Here is an 18,279-nt window from a genome sequence, read left to right as displayed (position 1 = left end):
TAAACCAGCAAACTTCAAAAAAAAACAGGTCTTATGCAGAAGATTTGCCTAATGCAATATGTTTTCTGATTTCTTGACTGCTGCTTCCATGAGTGTTGATAGTTGATCCAAGAATAAAGTCCTTGACAACTTCAATCTTTTCTCCATTGATAGAATGTTGTTTTTTGGTCCAGGGGTGAGGATTTTTGTTTTCTTTACATTGAGGTACATTCCGTACTGAAGGCTGTGCCCTTTGATGTTCATCAGTAAGTATTTAAGTCCTCTTCACTTTTAGCAAGCAAGGTTGCATCATCTGCATATTGCAGGTTGTCTATTTCATTAATCCCTATCCAAAGGTGTTCATCTAAAAGAAAGCCTCTCACTCAAAAAGCACCAAGATGATCCTCTTGCCAAACAGACTTACCTAACATGGAGTAGGGTAAACAGTTTCTGTCTTGACTGTCTCATAGGGCGTTCTAGGCTTTTATCTTTAAGGAAGATGGCCAGGCCTTTCTTCCTCCTCTTCTTAGTCTGGAAGCTCAGCTGAAACCTGTCCACCATGTTGATCCTGCTGGTATTCAGAGTACCAGTAACAGAGCCTCCAGGATCACAGCAACACGCAAGCCACCACAGTACAACACACAAACACGGGACCAGTGTTGCTCTTAAGTCATGGAGTCAGTTCCCATGTGTGACAATGCCAAGCATGTAAAAGTAGAACTGCCCCATAGGGTGTTTTTATGGAAGCCGGTTGCCAGACTTTTCTTCCTAGTCTGAGTCTGGAAACTCTGTTAAAACCTGTCCACCTTGGATGATGACCCTGTCGGTATTGAAAATGCCAATGCTGTAGCTTCCAGCATCCTGGCCTCGCACAAAGCCACCACGGTGTGGCAGACTGAGCGACAAACACTCGATCGTGTCGGCAGTCCTTCTTTTACTTCTGTTTCAGTTGACTCCTGTATAGTAGAGGGGGGTATCTCAGGATACTTTGGAAGGAGAGCGAGGAGATTACACTGTATGGAGGTAGCCATGAAAAGAAGAAGCTAGACCCCTGAGTTCTGTGTTCTTTCTGTTTCTCCAGAACAAGCAGAGAATAAAGCCACAAGAGGGGGAAGTGAGGGGCGAGTCAGGAACAAGCTGGTGGCTACTGCTGGTGGTTGCCATTATGTTGGCTCCAACTCACGGTACCTTGCGTACAACCGAACGAATCGTTGTGCGACCCACAGCGTGGAGTGTTGGAGGCCAACAGAAGGAATCATTGCACGCGGCCGTGTGCCTTCCCTATGCTCACAGATGTGCCTGTGCCCACTGTTGACCCTGCTGGAGAAGTCCATCTAGTGGGCGGTCTCCCTCGTTTCCGTTGACTCTGTCCTTGGCTGAGCATGACCATGGCATCTTTTTAAGTCATGGGTTTCCTTCCCCCTCCTCGCTTCCCGGTTGTGAACTCTCCAGAGCGATTCGTTCCTTCCTTAGACAACCCACCGGGGTCTGTACTCGGCACTCTGGAGAGCCGTACTGTTAGAATAATGACAATTATTCACTTCCTGTTGTGCCGCTGTGGTAGCATAGTGGTTACGAATCAGGTTGCTAGCCTCAGGGTCAGCAGTTCGAAACTACCAGCTGTTCCGCAGGAGAAAGATGAGGCTTTCTGCTCCTATAAATATTTACAGCCTCGGATACCCTGTACAGGGTCGCTATGAGTTGTAACTGACTCCACGGCACATAGCAACAACAGTTGTGGCACTGTGGAACTGTAAGGTTGGTGGTTCAAGCCCACCAGCTGCTCCTTGGAAACCCTATACAGGGTCGCTGTGGGTCGGCACCGACTCGACAGCACTTCATGACACAACACGATACTGAGCGAAACATGGAAAAGTTATCTAACTAAAGGCGCATGCCCACAGCGTTTCTCTCCAGCTTGTACTGTGATTGGTGTATATTGCATACTTATAGGGTCAGAGGGTAGTAAGTGCACTGTTTACTAAATCACATGGATCCCGTACGGATTGGCAAGCCGTCAAATCCAGTTAGGGACTCCTGACGTTTCGATGCTAAATAAGCATTTGGTGGTGGTGGTGGTTATGTGTCGTGGAGTCAGTTCTGACTCATAGCGACCCTGTACAGGGTTTCCGATGCCGTAAATCTTTACGGGAGCAGAAAGCCTCATCTTTCTTCGTGGAGCAGCTGGTAGTTTCGAACTGCTGACCTTGTGATTTGCAGCCCGATTCATAACCACTACGCTACTATGGAGTCCTGGTGTGGTGCTGCAGGGTAAGCACTGGACTACACGGTTGGTTTGAACTGCAAAGTGGGCGGTTCAAACTCACCAGCCGCTGCTCAGAAACTCTATACAGGGTCATTGTGTGTCGGAACCGACTCATCAGTACTTAACAACAGCAACACCAATCTTTATTTATTTATTTATTTGAGTATAAACCCGATGTTGTCCCATGTAAACTATCACTCAATTCACAATCAAAACTTAAAAACAGAACTTTTTCATTTACAGGTACCTCCGAATCTGGGGGTTCATTTTAGAGTAGATTCTTCTTGTTTTCCGCATATGGTACACTTCTATAAACCTAATCTGGAATGATCAGATGTCCAGCAATGTAACCCTGACATTAAGTGCCTTTGCCACACTTGGTTGCAACAACTATTTTCATGGAAATCCTATGCAAGGTCATTATGAGTTGGAAACTGCTCAAGAGCACTTAACAACAACATTTATGGCAAGGGTCCTGCGGTGGCACTATAGGATAAGCACTAGACTGCTAACCTCAAGGTCAGGGGTTCAAGCCCACCATCTGCTCGTCGGAAACCTTGTACAGGTTCGCTATGGGTTAGAACCAACTTGATGGCACTCAAGGGCAACAATTTAGGACAGAGGGTTTATTTCTTGTTTCATGGGGGAGGGCGTTAAACCAAAAGGCCAGTGCAGACTGTTGGTGGCACTCACTGTTGCTGTGTGGACTCCAGCTCTGGGTGGCCCCTGTGCCTCACAGAAGGGAGCTAGCTTCCATAGGGTTTTCTGGGCAGCCCCATGGACAGAGGCAGAACATCGAGTCTGTCTTCTACAAGACACCAAAAACCCAACTCTACTGCTGCCTATTAGGTTCTAATTCAGAGAGATCCTACAGGACGCAGTCGAACTGCCCCGTAGGGTTTCCAAGGCTTTATGGGATCAGCCAGCCTCACCTTCCTCCTGTGGTGGGCCTGGTGGGTTCCAACCTGCAGCCTATCAGTTAGCAGCCAAATGCTTTAATGACTGTGCCACCAGGGAACTCCTTCATGGGTGTCTTTGTTGTTGTGTGCCACGGAGTCGGTTCTGACTCATAGCGACCCTGTACAGGGTTTCTGAGGCTGTAAATCTTGATGGGTGTCTTTAGTTACCTTAAAAGCCTCTAGTGGGTCTCCCTTTATACAAGAGGACTTCAGAAATGTCATGGAAGCCCCCTTGTATTTAGAGACGGATGTTAAATTTCCTCATCATTTCTATTCCTCTAAACGTTTCCAGCCGTTTATAAACTGGTTCACAGCCCTTCCTTCTCCCTTCTCTGGTGGAGATCTGGTGACTGGATTTTAACGAGACAGATTCAGCACTGATTTCTCTATTGATTGCAGTTCTCTTTGGTATTGTCCCCTGGCGGCATGGTGCCAACTTTGAATTGAAAAGATTGTCAGCGCAACAGAAGAAAGGCCTGGTGATCCAAGGAACGGGTGAATGGATGTTGAGTGAAATGAGAAGAGTGTACAACAATGGCTGTTCCCAACAAGCAGTGGACTTGCTCATCAAAGGGACATTGGGTAGAGGTCACCCTCTTCAGCATCTAGACGAGACTTTTCAAAACCTGTGACCAAGGTTGCTGGGTCACTTGCTGGTCGAGGCGGTATGCCCTCGATTACTGATGGAAAGGTTGGCAGCTTGAACCTACTCACAGGAGTCTGTCAATGTGCTTCCGTCAAAATTGCTGCTTCTGTTTTTAAGTGCCGTTGAGTCAGTTCCGACGCACAGCCACCCTGTGTAGGGTTTCCGAGGAGCGGCTGGTGAGCTTGAATCACTGACCTTTCCGTTCAAACCAACCTTGCTGTCCAGTGCTTAGCCTACAACCTCACACAGTTAAGGAAATCCTATGGAGCACAGTTGTGCTCTGTCACAACACAGGGTCGCCATGAATTGAAACAGACTTGAAAGCACCAACTGAGGGGTTTTTTTGGTGATTTTTATACAGGGTTAATTAAACATTCTTTGGGCTTTGCTACTGAGTTTGCAGTGCAGTAGTTGAAACTTCCGTGGGAGTCCCTTCTTTGCTTCAAGTCCAGCCTCGTACTGTGTGTGCACCGCCCCGAAGAGAGCAGCCAGGGATGCCTGGGGAGTAGGCTTGTAAGACGTCAAAGCGACTGATCATTCCCACCCAGGAAGCGAACATCCATTAGTCACACCCTGAAGATCGCAGGGCCAGCGTGAAACCGCGACAGATCTTTAAGTAGAAAGTAAGAATTTTATGATTAGATAGAGAACAGGTTTTTCTCTTGCTTGTTTTAAATGAAAGGGAAAACACCAGGACTGTGCCAAATTACCAAGTTGTCTTTTAGGTTGTGTATATAATTTATGAGCACAAATGGCATCAAATATAAATAACACCCAAGTCTGCCAGGCAACCCAACCTTGTGGGGATAGCTAATGATGTGTATTATGACATAACCAAGCTGACTTAGCCAGAATCGGCAGATGATTTTAAAAAATAATAATGTGGACAACGTCTTTCATCACAGAAAATGGATAAGGACCACCATCAAACACATGATCAGACAACGTATTGCATTAGGCAAATCTGCTGCACAGGAACTTTTTAAAGTGTTGAAGAGCAAAGATGTCAGCTTGAGGACTAAGGTGCGCCTGACCCAAGCCATGGTATTTTCAATAACCTCATATGGATGCGAAAGCTGGACAGTGAATAAGGAAGATTGTAGAAGAATTGATGCCTTTGAATTATGGTGTTGGAGGAGAATACTGAAAGTGCCATGGGCTGCCAAAGAATCAATAGATCTGTTTTGAAAGAAGTGCTGCCAGAGTGCTCCTTAGTAGCCAAGATGGCCAAACTTCGTCTCTCATACTTTGGACGTATTGTCAGGCGGGAACAGTCACTGGAGAAGGGTGTCATGCTTGGTAAGATGAAGGGTAGGAGAAAAAGAGGAAGACCCCCAACGAGATGGATTGCCAGGTGGCAACATCGATGGACTCAAGTGTGGCAACAGTAGTGAGGTTGGCCCAGGATTGGACATTCTTTTGTTCTGCTATGCATAGGGTTGCTATGAGTCGATGCCAACTCGATGGCACCTAACAACAACAACAAAACACATGCATACATTCTAGACTTCCTCTCGTGGTCTTCCTTTCCTTTAAGTAAATTGCTGTTAAGTACTGTCAACTCATAGCGACCCTGTGTAGGGTTTCTGAGGAGCGACTGGTGGGTTTGAACCACTGACCTTGAAGTTCAAACCAACCTTGTGGTCCAGTGCTTATCCTACGGTGCCACACCAGGATTCTCTAAGTAAAGTGATCTTAAAATTAATACATAATATTGGTGTTGCCCTGGTGTGGCACTGTGGGCTAATGCGTCAGACTGCAAAGTCGTCTGAACTGCTCACCAGCTGCTCCTTGGAAACCCTATACGGGTTCACTATGGGTCGGAATCTACTCAACGGCACTTAACAACAACAACAATTGGTGTTGCCCTGAGATCACCAATAAACCTCAAACCAAAAATAGTACGAGTCTTCTTAAAACCAGTCCATAGTTTGTTGTTGTTGCTATGTGCTTTTGAGTCGGTTCTGACCCTGTATAAGGTTTCCAAGGAGCAGCTGGAGGATTTGAACTGCTGACCTTGCAGTTCCCAGCCAGCCCAGTGCTGAACCTACTGACCCACACCAGGACTCAACCTGTAGTTAAGCATTAGTGGAAAATGTCTGCCTCGATCAATGTACTCTCTTTAAGGAGCCCTGGTGGTACAGTGGGTTAAGCATTACGCTGCTAACTGCAAGGTCCATAGTTCAAACCCAGCAGTTGCTTCGTGAGAGAAAGATGAGGCTGTCTTATGCTCCCATAAATTAAAAAAACCCTAAGGAGTCCTGGTGCGGCGCCGTAGGATAAAAGCACTGGACCTAGAGGTCCGTTTGAACCACCAGGTCTATGGTTCAAGCCTACCAGCTGCTCCTCGGAAACCCTTTACCAGGTCACTATGAGTCGGAACCTACTCAACTTAACAACAAGAAGGAGCAGTTTTACCCTGACCTATAGGAGCTCTGGTAGCGTAGTGGCAACGAATCGGGCTACTAACCTCAAGGTCGGCAGTTTGAAACTACCAGTTGCTCCATGACAAAAAGATGAGCCTTTCTGCTCCCGTAAAGATTTACAGCCTCGGAAATCCTGTATAGGGTCGCTATGAGTCGGAACCAACTCCACGATACTTAACAACATAGGGTTATTGTGAGCTGAAATCATCTTGATGGGAATGGGTTTGTTTTGTTTTTGTTTTTTTGGCTTTACGTGAGATCGCAGGAGACTTAGTGGGTTGGCAGTTGTGTTGTTCACTGTGTTGTTCACGGAAAGGTCAACAGTTTGAACCCACCAGCCTTTCACTGGGAGAACAATGAGGCAGCCGGCTTCTGTAAAAACTGACAGCATTACAGACCCCATGGGGCTGTCCTTCCGTGTCCTACGGGGTCACTGTGAACCGGAATCGACTCGTCCACAATGCAGTGCGGTTTGGGGGTATGTGGCATCAAACTGACAAAGGCCCTTCAAGGAAAGCTTCCCGGGTAGCGAGTTCATGTTCACCGAGAGGAACAGCTGAAAGAAGGCGGCTCAGATGGTTGTATGACTCGAAAACCCCATCTGTGACACTGAGCAATGCTTGGAGAGACTGTTATGGAATTTCTTAGACATAAATGTGTTCTCCTCTGTTCTTGTAAAATGTTAAAAGTAGTAAAGGTAATCACTTAAAGAATGTCTAAGAATCCAGGTTAGTAATCAAAATGCCAACTCAGCGGAGATAAGATATTCACCAAGATGGAGGTTCCGACTGGCAGAGGTGCCTATGGAGAACCAAACGATGACCCCCAGCCACTTTTTTAGCTGTATTTTAACTTTGTATTGTGAATTGGGTGATGATTTACAGAGCGGGTCTGGTTTCCGTCCATATGTGTTTTGATTCATCTCATTGACTGCTGACCTCTCAGTGTAATGGTCCTGTCTCCCACTTCCTCCCTGGCTCTCTTGTCTCTATCCCACTTCCTTTCCTAACCCTTCGGAGCTTCGTCCTGGGGTCAATGCTGCCCTTTCCACCTCGAATGGTTGGCGATTCTAGGGTGTGCACACCTCCCTGGTGTTAGCTGTGCCCTTTAGAGACCTGTCTGTTGTTTGACTGAGAATCGAGCCATGGGGTAGTGTATTCCTGATCTGAAGAGTGACTTAGAAGTCTTCTCAGGGCTCGACCAGATTTTCTTTCGTACCATGGTGGCCCCAAAGCATTGTTTTTAATGGGTTTAATTATTTGGTTATCAGAAGGTTCTGAAGGGGTAAAGTGGGGGGCAACATTCTTTAGAAAGGTCTCTTGACGAGGCACTATCTTTCTACTCACTCCCTTACCTGGACCCCCTCGGATCTCACACCCAACATCTGTAATCGTGGGGGTCGGCCATCCTCGTTAGAGCTGAAGTCGCTGTTGAATGCCATCGAGTAGGTTCCGACCCATAGCGACCCTGTATACGGTTTCTGAGGAGCAGCTGGTGAGCTCGAACCACCAACCTTGCAGTTCAGATGGCTTTGCATTCTGGCACATTAACCCACAGCACAACACCAGAGGTTGAAGAGTGGGGAAAAATGTCAAAAAGAGGGCAGCTCAAACTTGTGCACCAAGGAATCAAGGCCTGGTGATCTATAGTTCTAAAGATGACTGTCATGGAAACCCTATGGAGCAGTTGTACTCTGCCACACATGGGGTCTCCGCAAGGGCTGGAGATGCAATGACACAGGGGGTTTGTCTGGTTTTTTTGTTTGTTTGTTTGTAAGAAAAGAGAGATGTTGGCTCTCAGGGGAAGCAGGTGTGTATGTTAGACACAAATACAGGCGAAAGATAGAATGGGAGGCTGTATGGCATTAGGGGTAGGCAGGGAGAATACTTTCCCGTGAGGGTGCTGGGCAGAGGGCCGGGGTCTTAGACAAGGGGGAGCACACCAACAGCACGGGGTGCCCTTCATCGCTCTCTTGTCCCGTGTTCTTTGCAGGAACATGCTCAGCTTTCTCTTACTGCTGTTTGTCTGCGGAGCCCTGAGCCGCCCGGAACCCAGGCCCAACTTCGTGCTGGTGATGGCAGATGACCTCGGCATCGGAGACCCCGGTTGCTATGGCAACAAAACGCTCAGGTTAGGGAACACGTGGAGGCTGCTGTGTAAACTGTAAACGGGGAGTCTGTATACAGGCAGTGGCCCATGTTCTCAGGCTCTGCAGAGACGTTTGCGGTTCTCATACAACACAACTTGATAGGGTGGCTTTATAGGTTATGGTGGTGGGTGCTGGGGGCTGTTGGCTCGATTCCAACTCACAGCGACCCCATGGTCGAACTGCCCTATAGGGATTCCTACGCTGTCATCTGTCTCCCATAATGTCAGCTCTTAGCCTCCCTATGTGACCGAGCTCTGTAGGATTTCCTACGCTGCAGTGTTTTCAGGAACAGCTTACCAGGACTTTCTTCCTCAGAGTTGCTAGGTGGTTAGCAGACAAGCGCTTAACTATTACACATAACTTTATATGTTGTTGTTGTTGGTAATTGCCATCAAGTCAGTCCTGACTCATAGCAACCCCATAAAGGGGTTCCAAGGAGCAGCCATGATTCAAAGTGACCTTGCGGTCCAGTGCTTTATCTCACAGTGCCACACCATAACTTTGTAGCGATTCAGATAAGGCAGTGTGGTCACAGAACTGACCGCGACTGCTGGCCCACCCTATGTTTGTCAGAGCAGAACTGTTCTTTGTAGGATATTTATTTCACCCATGTTCCTGTGGTTTCTGCACTCATTCTGTTTGACTTACCCTCAGTGATTATGTCTGTCTCCACCTGAAGCTTGACACCAAATGCAGTTCTTTAGTTTAGATATGTGTGTGTGTGTGTGTGTGTGTGTGTGTGTGAGCGAGTGTGGTGAGAACATACATAAGAAAACATGTACCACACATAATTCAATGACACGATGCCATACTTCAAGGGGTGCCAGCATTCATCTTCTCCTTTTTCAAATGAGTCCAGCGTGGTTGGACATATGACAGATCTTTGCAGCATATGTGGGGATGAATCCTGTAGTAAGAGTTCTTTGAATACTTTCATTGATCTGGTATTTTCTGCCCTGCCTTCCAACTCATTGTGTAGAATGTTGACATCTCACATTTGGCTATTTGTGAAATTGTCCATTTTAAAATATTTTTTCTCATCAAGACTATAATTTCTATTGTATTCTTTCATTTAAATGTATTTTTTCTTATTATAACTGATCCTATCATTTACAGAGATCATAGATAACTGTTTCCACTATTTCCGTTGTTAAGTGCCTTTCGGTCAGTTCCAACTCATAGCTACTGTGTACAGGGTTTCCAAGGCATGACTGATGGTTAGCAGTCCAGTGCTTATCAAACAGCACCACACCAGGACATATATATATAAGTGTCCTGGTGCGGGGCTGTAGGATAAAGACTCAACCATAAGGTCAGTTTGAACCATAAGGTTGAAGGTTTAAACTTACCAACCGCTCCTCAGAAACCCTATACGGGTCACTATGAGTTAACAACAACAACGGCACTTAACAACAACAATATACATACATATAGTAATGTTCTTAGGTGCTGTTGAGTCAATTCTGACTTTAGTGACCCTGTGTAAGGTTTCTGAGGAGCAGCTGGTGGGTGTGAATTGCTAACTTCACATTTAGCAGTCCAGTGCTTATCTGACAACGCCACACCAGGACTAAGGTGCCACAACTAACATTTATAATATTTAAGGTTCAGTCTCTACGGATTATCAAAACAAAACAATACCTCTTATAAACTCCCAGTCAAGGCTTTCTGTGTGAGATCAGTCTGCTTCCTATACTAGGCTCCCCTGGTTTATGAATTGCATTTTAAATTGTATATTATGATAGCCCAGCAAAAAGCAGCCACATTGTCAAAGCACCAGTCTACATTCCATTTCATTTTGGAAACTGATTATAGCACATTGCATCATGGACAATGATTACGTGCCTACGAAGTGGGTGTATGTTACACTACATCATGAAAGGTGATTGCAGTGTATTGCATCATACTACATTATGGAGGGGGATCACATTACATTATGGAGGGGATTACATTACACTGTATCACATTACATTATGGAGGGTGATTACATTACACTGTATCCCATTGCATTATGGAGGGGGATTACATTACATTGTATCCCATTGCGTTATGGAGGGTGTTTATGTTATATCGTATCACATTACATTATGGAAGGTGATTACAGTAATCTGTATCCCATTACATTATAGATGGGGATTACATTACACTCTATCCCATTACATTATGGAGGGTGATTACATTACATTGTTACACTGTGGAATAGCTACTAGTCCACTGTTCAGCGAAGCCACTGGGAACCATAATGTAGGCAAGCTGACACAGAAAACGAACCATCTGTTTCCAACAATGATGGGGTTCTTTTGTTCCAGAACTCCCAACATTGACCGACTGGCCCGTGGGGGTGTGAAGCTCACCCAGCACTTGGCGGCGGCGCCCCTGTGCACGCCGAGCAGGGCAGCCTTCATGACTGGCCGGTACCCTGTCAGATCAGGTAATGCCTCTGTAATTACAATGTAATTTAATCAGGGCTTCCCTGCGGTCCTCCTCGGGTGTCTCCTGCATCCTCCTACCTGAACTCTGTTTTTTTGTGTTTTGTTTTTTCTGCTGCAGGAATGACGTCCCGGTCCCGGGTCGGGGTGTTCCTCTTCAGTGCCTCCTCTGGAGGGCTGCCTACCAGTGAAATCACGTTTTCCAGGCTGCTGAAAAACCAGGGCTACTCCACAGCTTTGATCGGTACGTGAGGCTGATGAGAGGTGGGCGGGGACTGGGCACCAGGCACCGGGCAGGTGAGCAGGGCAACAGGAGAGGGCACAGGAACAGGCTGTTTAGGGGTACCGTTTCACTGGCCTGCTGTGCACAGTGTTACATATAGGAGAACGACTTCACTTCTGAATGAAAGAACAGGTCCATCTGGGGCTTTGCCATGTACTGATGAATGCATTTACGCGTGCACGTGCGTGTGTGTATGAATGGGAGGCACAGTGGCTTACATGTTGGGCTGCTAACCACAAGTCTGCAGTTTGAGCCCAGTAGCTGCTCCATGGGAGAAAGATGAGGCCTTTTGTTCCTGTTAAGATTTACTTCCCAGAAACTCTCTACAGGGTGCCTATGAGTTGGAACCGTTTGACAGCACAGAGTAGCAGCAGCAAGAGAGAAATAGCTAAGATGGATATATGAGTTAGATGATGGATGTAAGAGACCGATAATGGATGCATGGCCAGATGGATGGATGGATGCTGTTGTTATGTACCCTCGAGTTGGCTCCAACTCATTGCAATAGCAACCTTATGTGCAACAGAATGAAACACTACCCAGTCCTGTTCTGTCCTCACCATTGTTATGTTTCAGCCCTTTGCTGTTGCCACTGTGTCAGTCCATCTCCTTGGGCATCTTCCTGTTTTTCACTAACCCTCTACTTTACCAAACATGACATATCCTTCTCCAGAGACTGGTCCCTCCTGGTAACATGTCCAAATTATGAGAGTTCAGTGAAGTCTTACCATTCTATCTTCTATGTAGCGTTCTGGCTGTACTTCTTCCAACACAGATTGCTTTGTTTTTCTGGCAGTCCATAGTACTTTTAATATTCCCCTCCAGCCCCACAATTCAAATGCATCAATTCTTCTACAGTCATCCTTATTGATTATCCAACTCTCACATGCATATGAGGCTATTGAAAATACCATAGCATGGGTCAGCTGCACCTTAGTCCTCAAACTGACATCTTTGCTGTTACACACTTTAAAGAGGTCTTGTGAAATGATATATACATGGGTAGATGGATGGATGGATGGATGAGTAGAATAGAATAGAATAGAATAGAATAGGTGAATAGGTTGGTTGATGGACGGATAGATGGCTGGATGGATAGATGGATGGTTGCATGGGTAGATGGATGGTTGAATGGATAGGTGGATGGACAGGTGGATGGTTGGATGGATGAATAGATGGATTGGTAGAGATAGGTGATAGATGGATGGATAGATAGAATAGGTGAGTGGATAGATGCATGTATGGATGAATGATTTGATGGCTGGATAGAGAGAGGTGATAGATACATAGAAGATACATAGATCAGTAGAATAGTTGAGTAGGTGGATTGAAGGACAGAGATACATAGGTGACTGGGTAGATGGATGAATACAAGAATGGTTGGCTGGATGGACAGATGATGGATAGATAGTAAGTTGAAGAATGGCTGGATGGATCGATGGATAGAGAGATAGATAGAGAGATGGATAGAGCTGGTAGATAGATCAACAAGCAGACATACAGATGAATTCCTTGGATGAATTAGATGATAGATAAGAAATAGATGAGACAGATTGCTGATAACTAGATGATAAATGATATACGAGAGAGAGGCAGAGAACTTGCAAATCTAGACACGCACAGCATAGTATGAATAAAGATTTTTAGTTTACATTTCAATACTAAAATCACCACAGAATTCTGTTCCTGGTCGCCTTCCTGTAGACTTTCCCCCTTCATAGGAGCGGTGTGTAGCCCTCTGTTGCCTGATCCCAGCTTGGGATGCAGATTGGTTGAAATCTAGACAGTATCCTAGGAGCAGAAGGAACCTTCTCTTTCCTCTTATATCTTGGAATTAAACCCTCATCATTTTTTTTTTTTTTCCCAAGTGCTCACTACTTTAGTGGTACAATTAACATTTTATATGAAATTTTCCTAGGTGTTTAAAATAATTGCTGAATTATTGAGCATGATTTTCCTCTGCCTCGGGGGTTGTTTCTCTGAACTCATTTTTACTTTCAACGTTCAAGGATGAGAATTAAGTTAGTTATAAAAATTTAATTTTGAGGATATTTCACAGAAAAAAAAAATGGTTGTAGTTTTCTGTATCGTTTTATCTGGTGGTCGGTTTCTGAAAATTCGGCCATTGAAAACCCCATGGAGCACATTTCCCTTCTGTCACATATATGGCAGTCTTGAGTCGAAATCAGCTTGGCAACCATTAACAGGGTCTGCTGCTCAGTGTAAAGTTGGTGGGTCAAGTCCACCCGGGGTAACACAGAAGAAGGGCTTGGCAATCTGCTTCCAAAATATCAGCCACTGAAAACTCCACGGAGCACAGCTCGACTCTGTCACGGGTGGGGTCACCAGGAGACAGTCGACTCAACAGCAACAGGTTTGGGTTTGGGTGGTGCCAACAATGAATAGGCATTGCCTCTAGATGAAAGGTTGGTGGTTTGAATCTGCTCAGAGCAGTCTGGAAAGAAAGGCCTAAATGAACCCACCCTTAAGAAAACCAGGGATGGCAAGTCTGCTCTGATGCACATGGGGTAGACTGGACAGAATTGGTCTGAAGGCACCAAGCTTTTTTAGGATTACATGCTGCAGCTTGCCTGTTGTTGTTAGAGGCCATCAAGTTGGTGCTGACACAGAGCGACCGTGACCCTGTGCACAATAGAACAACACACTGCCTGGTCCTGTAGCATCCTAACTTGTTATGTTTGAGTCCACTGTGCCAGTCTGTCTCATTGGGGGTCTTCCTCTTTTTTGTGGACCCTCCACATAACCACACATGATGTCCTTCTTCAAGGACAGATCCCTACTGGTAATATGTGTGAAGTATGAGAGATGAAGTCTCACTATCCTGGCTTCTAAAAAGCATTGTGGATGTACATGTTGCAACACAGATTTGTTGGTTCTTCTGGAGGTCCACAGAACTTTCCGTAGTCTCTACCTCATGTTGTTGTTGTTAAGTGCTGTGAAGCCAGTTCTGATTCATAGCACCTGTAAGTAGGGCTTTTTTTCTGTCCCAATTTATGACAGCGTTCACGGGCCGTGCAAAATTATCAACTTAAAAATTAGCCTGCTGTATTTAGTCAAATATTTCATTAACGTGTGGCACAGCGGGATCATGCACTGAACTGCAAGGCCGGTTTGAAGCACAAGGTCAGCGGTTCAAGCTCACTAGCCACTCCTAGGAAATCCTATACAGGGTCGCTATGAATTGGAACCAACCCGATGGCACTTAACAACAGCAATGTGATAGCACGGTGATGTAGGATAAGCGCTCGACTACCTGGTCAGTTTGGACCATAAGGTTGGTGGGTTCAAACTCACCATCGGCTTCTCGGAAACCCTATACAGGGTTGCTATGGGTCGGAAATGACTCAATGGCACTTAACAACAACAATGTGATGGCTGGGACTTTTGTTGCCTTGGCAGGAGCAGACCATGTGGTTTCACTGACCTTATACGGAGTCCTGGTGTGGCACTGTGGGTTAATGCACCAGACTGCAAAGCCGTTTGAACTGCAAGGTTGGCAGTTGAAGCTCACCAGCTGCTCCTCGGAAACCCTATCCAGGGTCGCTATGGGTCGGAACCAACTCAATGGCACTTAACAACAACAACAACAATACGGCCCGTGGGTCAGATGTTCCCCACCCTTGCTGTGTAAGGTTTCCAAGGAGTGGCTGGTGGGTTTAAAGTGCTGTCCTTAGGGTGAGCAGTCCAGAACTTATCCCTCAGCACCACACCAGAACTCAGCCTCCTAGGGGCCTCATTTCAAACTTTACTTATACTGGTTCTGCCGTCCCTGGCAGCTGAGCGTGTGCCCAATAAAAGGCTGGAGGTCCAAGTCCTTCCAGAGCATCCTGGGAAGAAAGTCCTGGTCAGTCTGCCAGCTCAGGCGTCTGTTGACGTTCCTGTCTCACCCGTTGTGTCCTCAGGGAAGTGGCACCTGGGAATGAACTGTAACAGCAAAGTGGATTTCTGCCACCACCCTGTGAACCACGGCTTCGACTATTTCTACGGGCTGCCTGTGACCAACCTGCGGGACTGCAAACCCGGGGAGGGCAGCGTGTTCACCTCAGGCTTCCGGCTGCTGGTCTTCCTGCCCCTGCAGGCCATCGGAGTGGCCCTGCTCACGCTCGAGGTTCTCAAGTACCTGGGTGTGCTGCGAGTGCCCCACGCCGTCTTCCTGGGCCTGGTGCTCCTGGCTGCTGCCATCCTGGGCCTGCTGGTCTGTTTCCTGCACTACTTCAGGCCCCTCAACTGCTTCCTCATGCGCAACCACGAGGTGGTCCAGCAGCCCATGTCATACGACAACCTCACCCAGAGGCTGACGGCCGAGGCGGTGCAATTCATCCAACGGTGGGTACCACGCTCGTCCTAGCAGGCTTCCCGCGCCCCACTGCGCCGCCTCTGAAAAGGAGCTGGTGATGGTGTTTGCTAAGGAGTCCCAGTGGCAGAGTGATTAAGCGTTTGTCTGCTAACTGCAAGGTCGGTGGTTCAAACCCACCAGCCACTCTGAGCAAGAAAATTGTGTCCGTCTGCTCCCAGGAGGACGGACAGCCTCAGAAACCCCATGGGGCAGTTCTCCGCTGCCCTGCGAGGTCGCTACGAGTCGGAATGGACTCGACAACGGCACTGGGTATTGATGGTGTGGAGCCGGTCTCCCGCATCACGGGGACCCTGTAACAAAACGCTTCCCGGTGCCGCCTCATCTCTGTGAGGCTTGTTGACCAGTCCGTTGTGCTCCACTGGCCAGTTCCTTTGGCTGACTTTTAGAAGCAGATAGCGTCCAAGGCACCTCTGGGTGGAGTCAAAATGCCAACCTTTCAGCTAGTCGTTGAGCACTTTATTGTTTGTATCACTCAGGGATCCCCTCAAAGAGAAAGGCATTCACAATCAGACCCAGTGCTGTCAGTGGGGTCCGTTCTGACTCATAACGACCCTCGAGGGCAGAATAGAAGTGTCACCCTACATAGAAGCAGACTGATACAATACAGTCTCCTTAGGTGCCCTGGATGGCACACACGATTTGAACTAGGCTGCCAATCAAAAGGTTGGCGGTTCAAACCCATGCGGTGGCATTGCCGTTGAAGAAAGCCTTGGCAATCTGTTTCTGAGAAGACGACGGCCAAGACAACTCTGTGGACGACAGTTCTACTTTGTAGCAAACTGGGTCACTCTGAGTCTAAGCCAACTCAATGTTGAAAGGTACCGTATTTATTTATGGGCCTCCTGATATGGTTGCTGTGTGCCGTTGAATTGGTTCTGACTCTTAGCGACCCTATACAGGGTTTCCGAGGTTATAAATCTTTGTGGGAGCAGACAGCTTCATCTTCCTCCCATGGAGCAGATGGTGGGTTTGAACCACCGACCTTGTGATTAGCAGTCCAGTGCTTATCCCTGTGGTCCGTCCATCTAGGAAGAAGAAAACACAATAGGAGCTTCTGATAAGATCATTAGTGGCACAGTTGTTCAGCACCAAAAGGCCAGCAGTTCAAATCCACCAGCCACCCCATGGGTGATGTGGCAGCCAGCTTCTGTAATGATTCCAAAACCAAAACCTACAGCCATGGGCTGGATTCAGACCCGTGGGCACCCTAGAAGACAGAGTAGAACTGGCCCATGGGGAACCCAAGGCTGCGTCTCTGTACGGGAGAACAGATGGTCACATCTTTCTCCCTGAGTGGCTGGTGGGTTTGAACCACCAAAGTTCTAGGTATGGTAAGGTTGGGTTGGGACAAGGACCCAGAGGTGGTGGTAAATGTGAGCCCCCTGTCCTGGGGCCTGGAGGACAGTAGGGTGGGATTTGAAACCCACTCCCGTCAGAGACGTTCTGACTCACATCAATCCTATAGGATAGTGTAAAGCCTTTCCACAGGGTTCCCCAGTCTGCCATTCTTTAAAGAAGCAGTTGGTGGGCTTGAACTGCCAAACTTGGAGTTAGCAGTGCAGTGCTTACCCACGGCACCAGTAGGGCTCCTGCAGAGGCAGTTCTGTCCTGTCCCGGAGGGTTGCTGTGAGTCGGAATAACAAATCCAATAAATCCAAAGTATGAGAGATGAAGTTTGGCCATTCTGACCTCCAAGGAGCATTCTGGCTACACTTCTACCAACATATATAGATCTGTTGGTTCTTTTGGCAGCCCATGGTACTGTCAATGTTCTTCTCCAACACCATAACTCAAAAGCATCAATTCTTCTACGGTCTTCCTTAGTCACGGATCAGCTTTCCCATCAGTGGCATCCACACACTCACTTCCAGCAGTGATTTTCAAATTCATTTAGCTGAGGAATACGCCCCAGGAAATTCTCCTTGATGCTAGATAAGGAGAAGGGATCACCCCCGCTGCCCTTCAACTGGCCTGGGATGGAGGAGAGACTCCTCTAGAGACAACTGGTATTTAGGGAGACCTGGCTGGAACCAAGGGAAACAGTTGGTGAGAAAAGGCAAGCAACTTCCCTGAGAGACACACCCATATGGAGCGTGGCCTCCAGAAATATGCGCATGAATATTTCATGCGCATCTTTAAGTTCAAGAGGCAGCTTCAGCACTGGAAGCAAATAACACCCCAGTAGCCTGTGATTTGTATAAAGGGCTTGCCATTTGATAGGAAAATTGTATGGGAGGAGTTTGAAGGCATTGGGATCATGTTATAGGGAAATGAAACATTGAGGACTGCACTGTGGCAGAATTTTGATTATTGAAGGGGTTGTTTTAAAGTATTGTTGTTGTTGTTGCATGCCAGGTGTGGGCTCCAACTTACAGCAACCCTGTGCACAGGAGAACAGAACATTGCCTGGTCCCATGCCATCCTCACAATTGTTGTAACACTTGAGTCCATTGCTGCTGCCGCTGTGCCAATCCATCTCATTGGGGGTCTTCCTCTTTTTAGCTGAGCCTCCACTTTACCAAGGATGATGTCCTTGTCCAGGGACTAGTCCGTCCTGATAACATGTTTGACGTATAAGAGACGAAGTCTGGCCATCTTGGCTTCTAAGGGGCATTCTGGTTGTACTTCTTCCAACACAGATCTGTTTACTTCTCTGGCACCAGGTGATATTTTTACTAAGTCTTCTCCAACACCACAACTCAAATACATCAATTCTTCTACGGTCTTCCATGTCTAATATTCACATGTATATGTTGTTGTTGTT

The 18,279-nt window shown here is 46.9% G+C and overlaps 1 protein-coding gene across 1 annotated transcript in view; it reads left to right on the top strand.

Annotated features, from left to right (window-relative positions):
- The first annotated feature begins 790 nt into the window (after positions 1-790).
- Positions 791-18,279, top strand: part of STS (steroid sulfatase (microsomal), isozyme S) — a 99,422-nt gene continuing 81,933 nt past the window's right edge. The window contains exons 1-5 of the mRNA XM_006835648.1: positions 791-801; positions 8,281-8,406; positions 10,735-10,856; positions 10,976-11,098; positions 15,061-15,484. Coding sequence (XP_006835711.1) covers positions 791-801; positions 8,281-8,406; positions 10,735-10,856; positions 10,976-11,098; positions 15,061-15,484 — 806 coding nt within the window. The remainder of the gene's footprint in view (positions 802-8,280; positions 8,407-10,734; positions 10,857-10,975; positions 11,099-15,060; positions 15,485-18,279) is intronic.

Source organism: Chrysochloris asiatica, unplaced genomic scaffold (genome assembly GCF_000296735.1).
Source record: "Chrysochloris asiatica unplaced genomic scaffold, ChrAsi1.0 scaffold00018, whole genome shotgun sequence".
Lineage (NCBI taxonomy): Eukaryota > Metazoa > Chordata > Mammalia > Afrosoricida > Chrysochloridae > Chrysochloris > Chrysochloris asiatica.
Note: the sequence above shows the minus strand (reverse complement) of the source record. Positions and strands in the feature narration are given on the sequence as shown.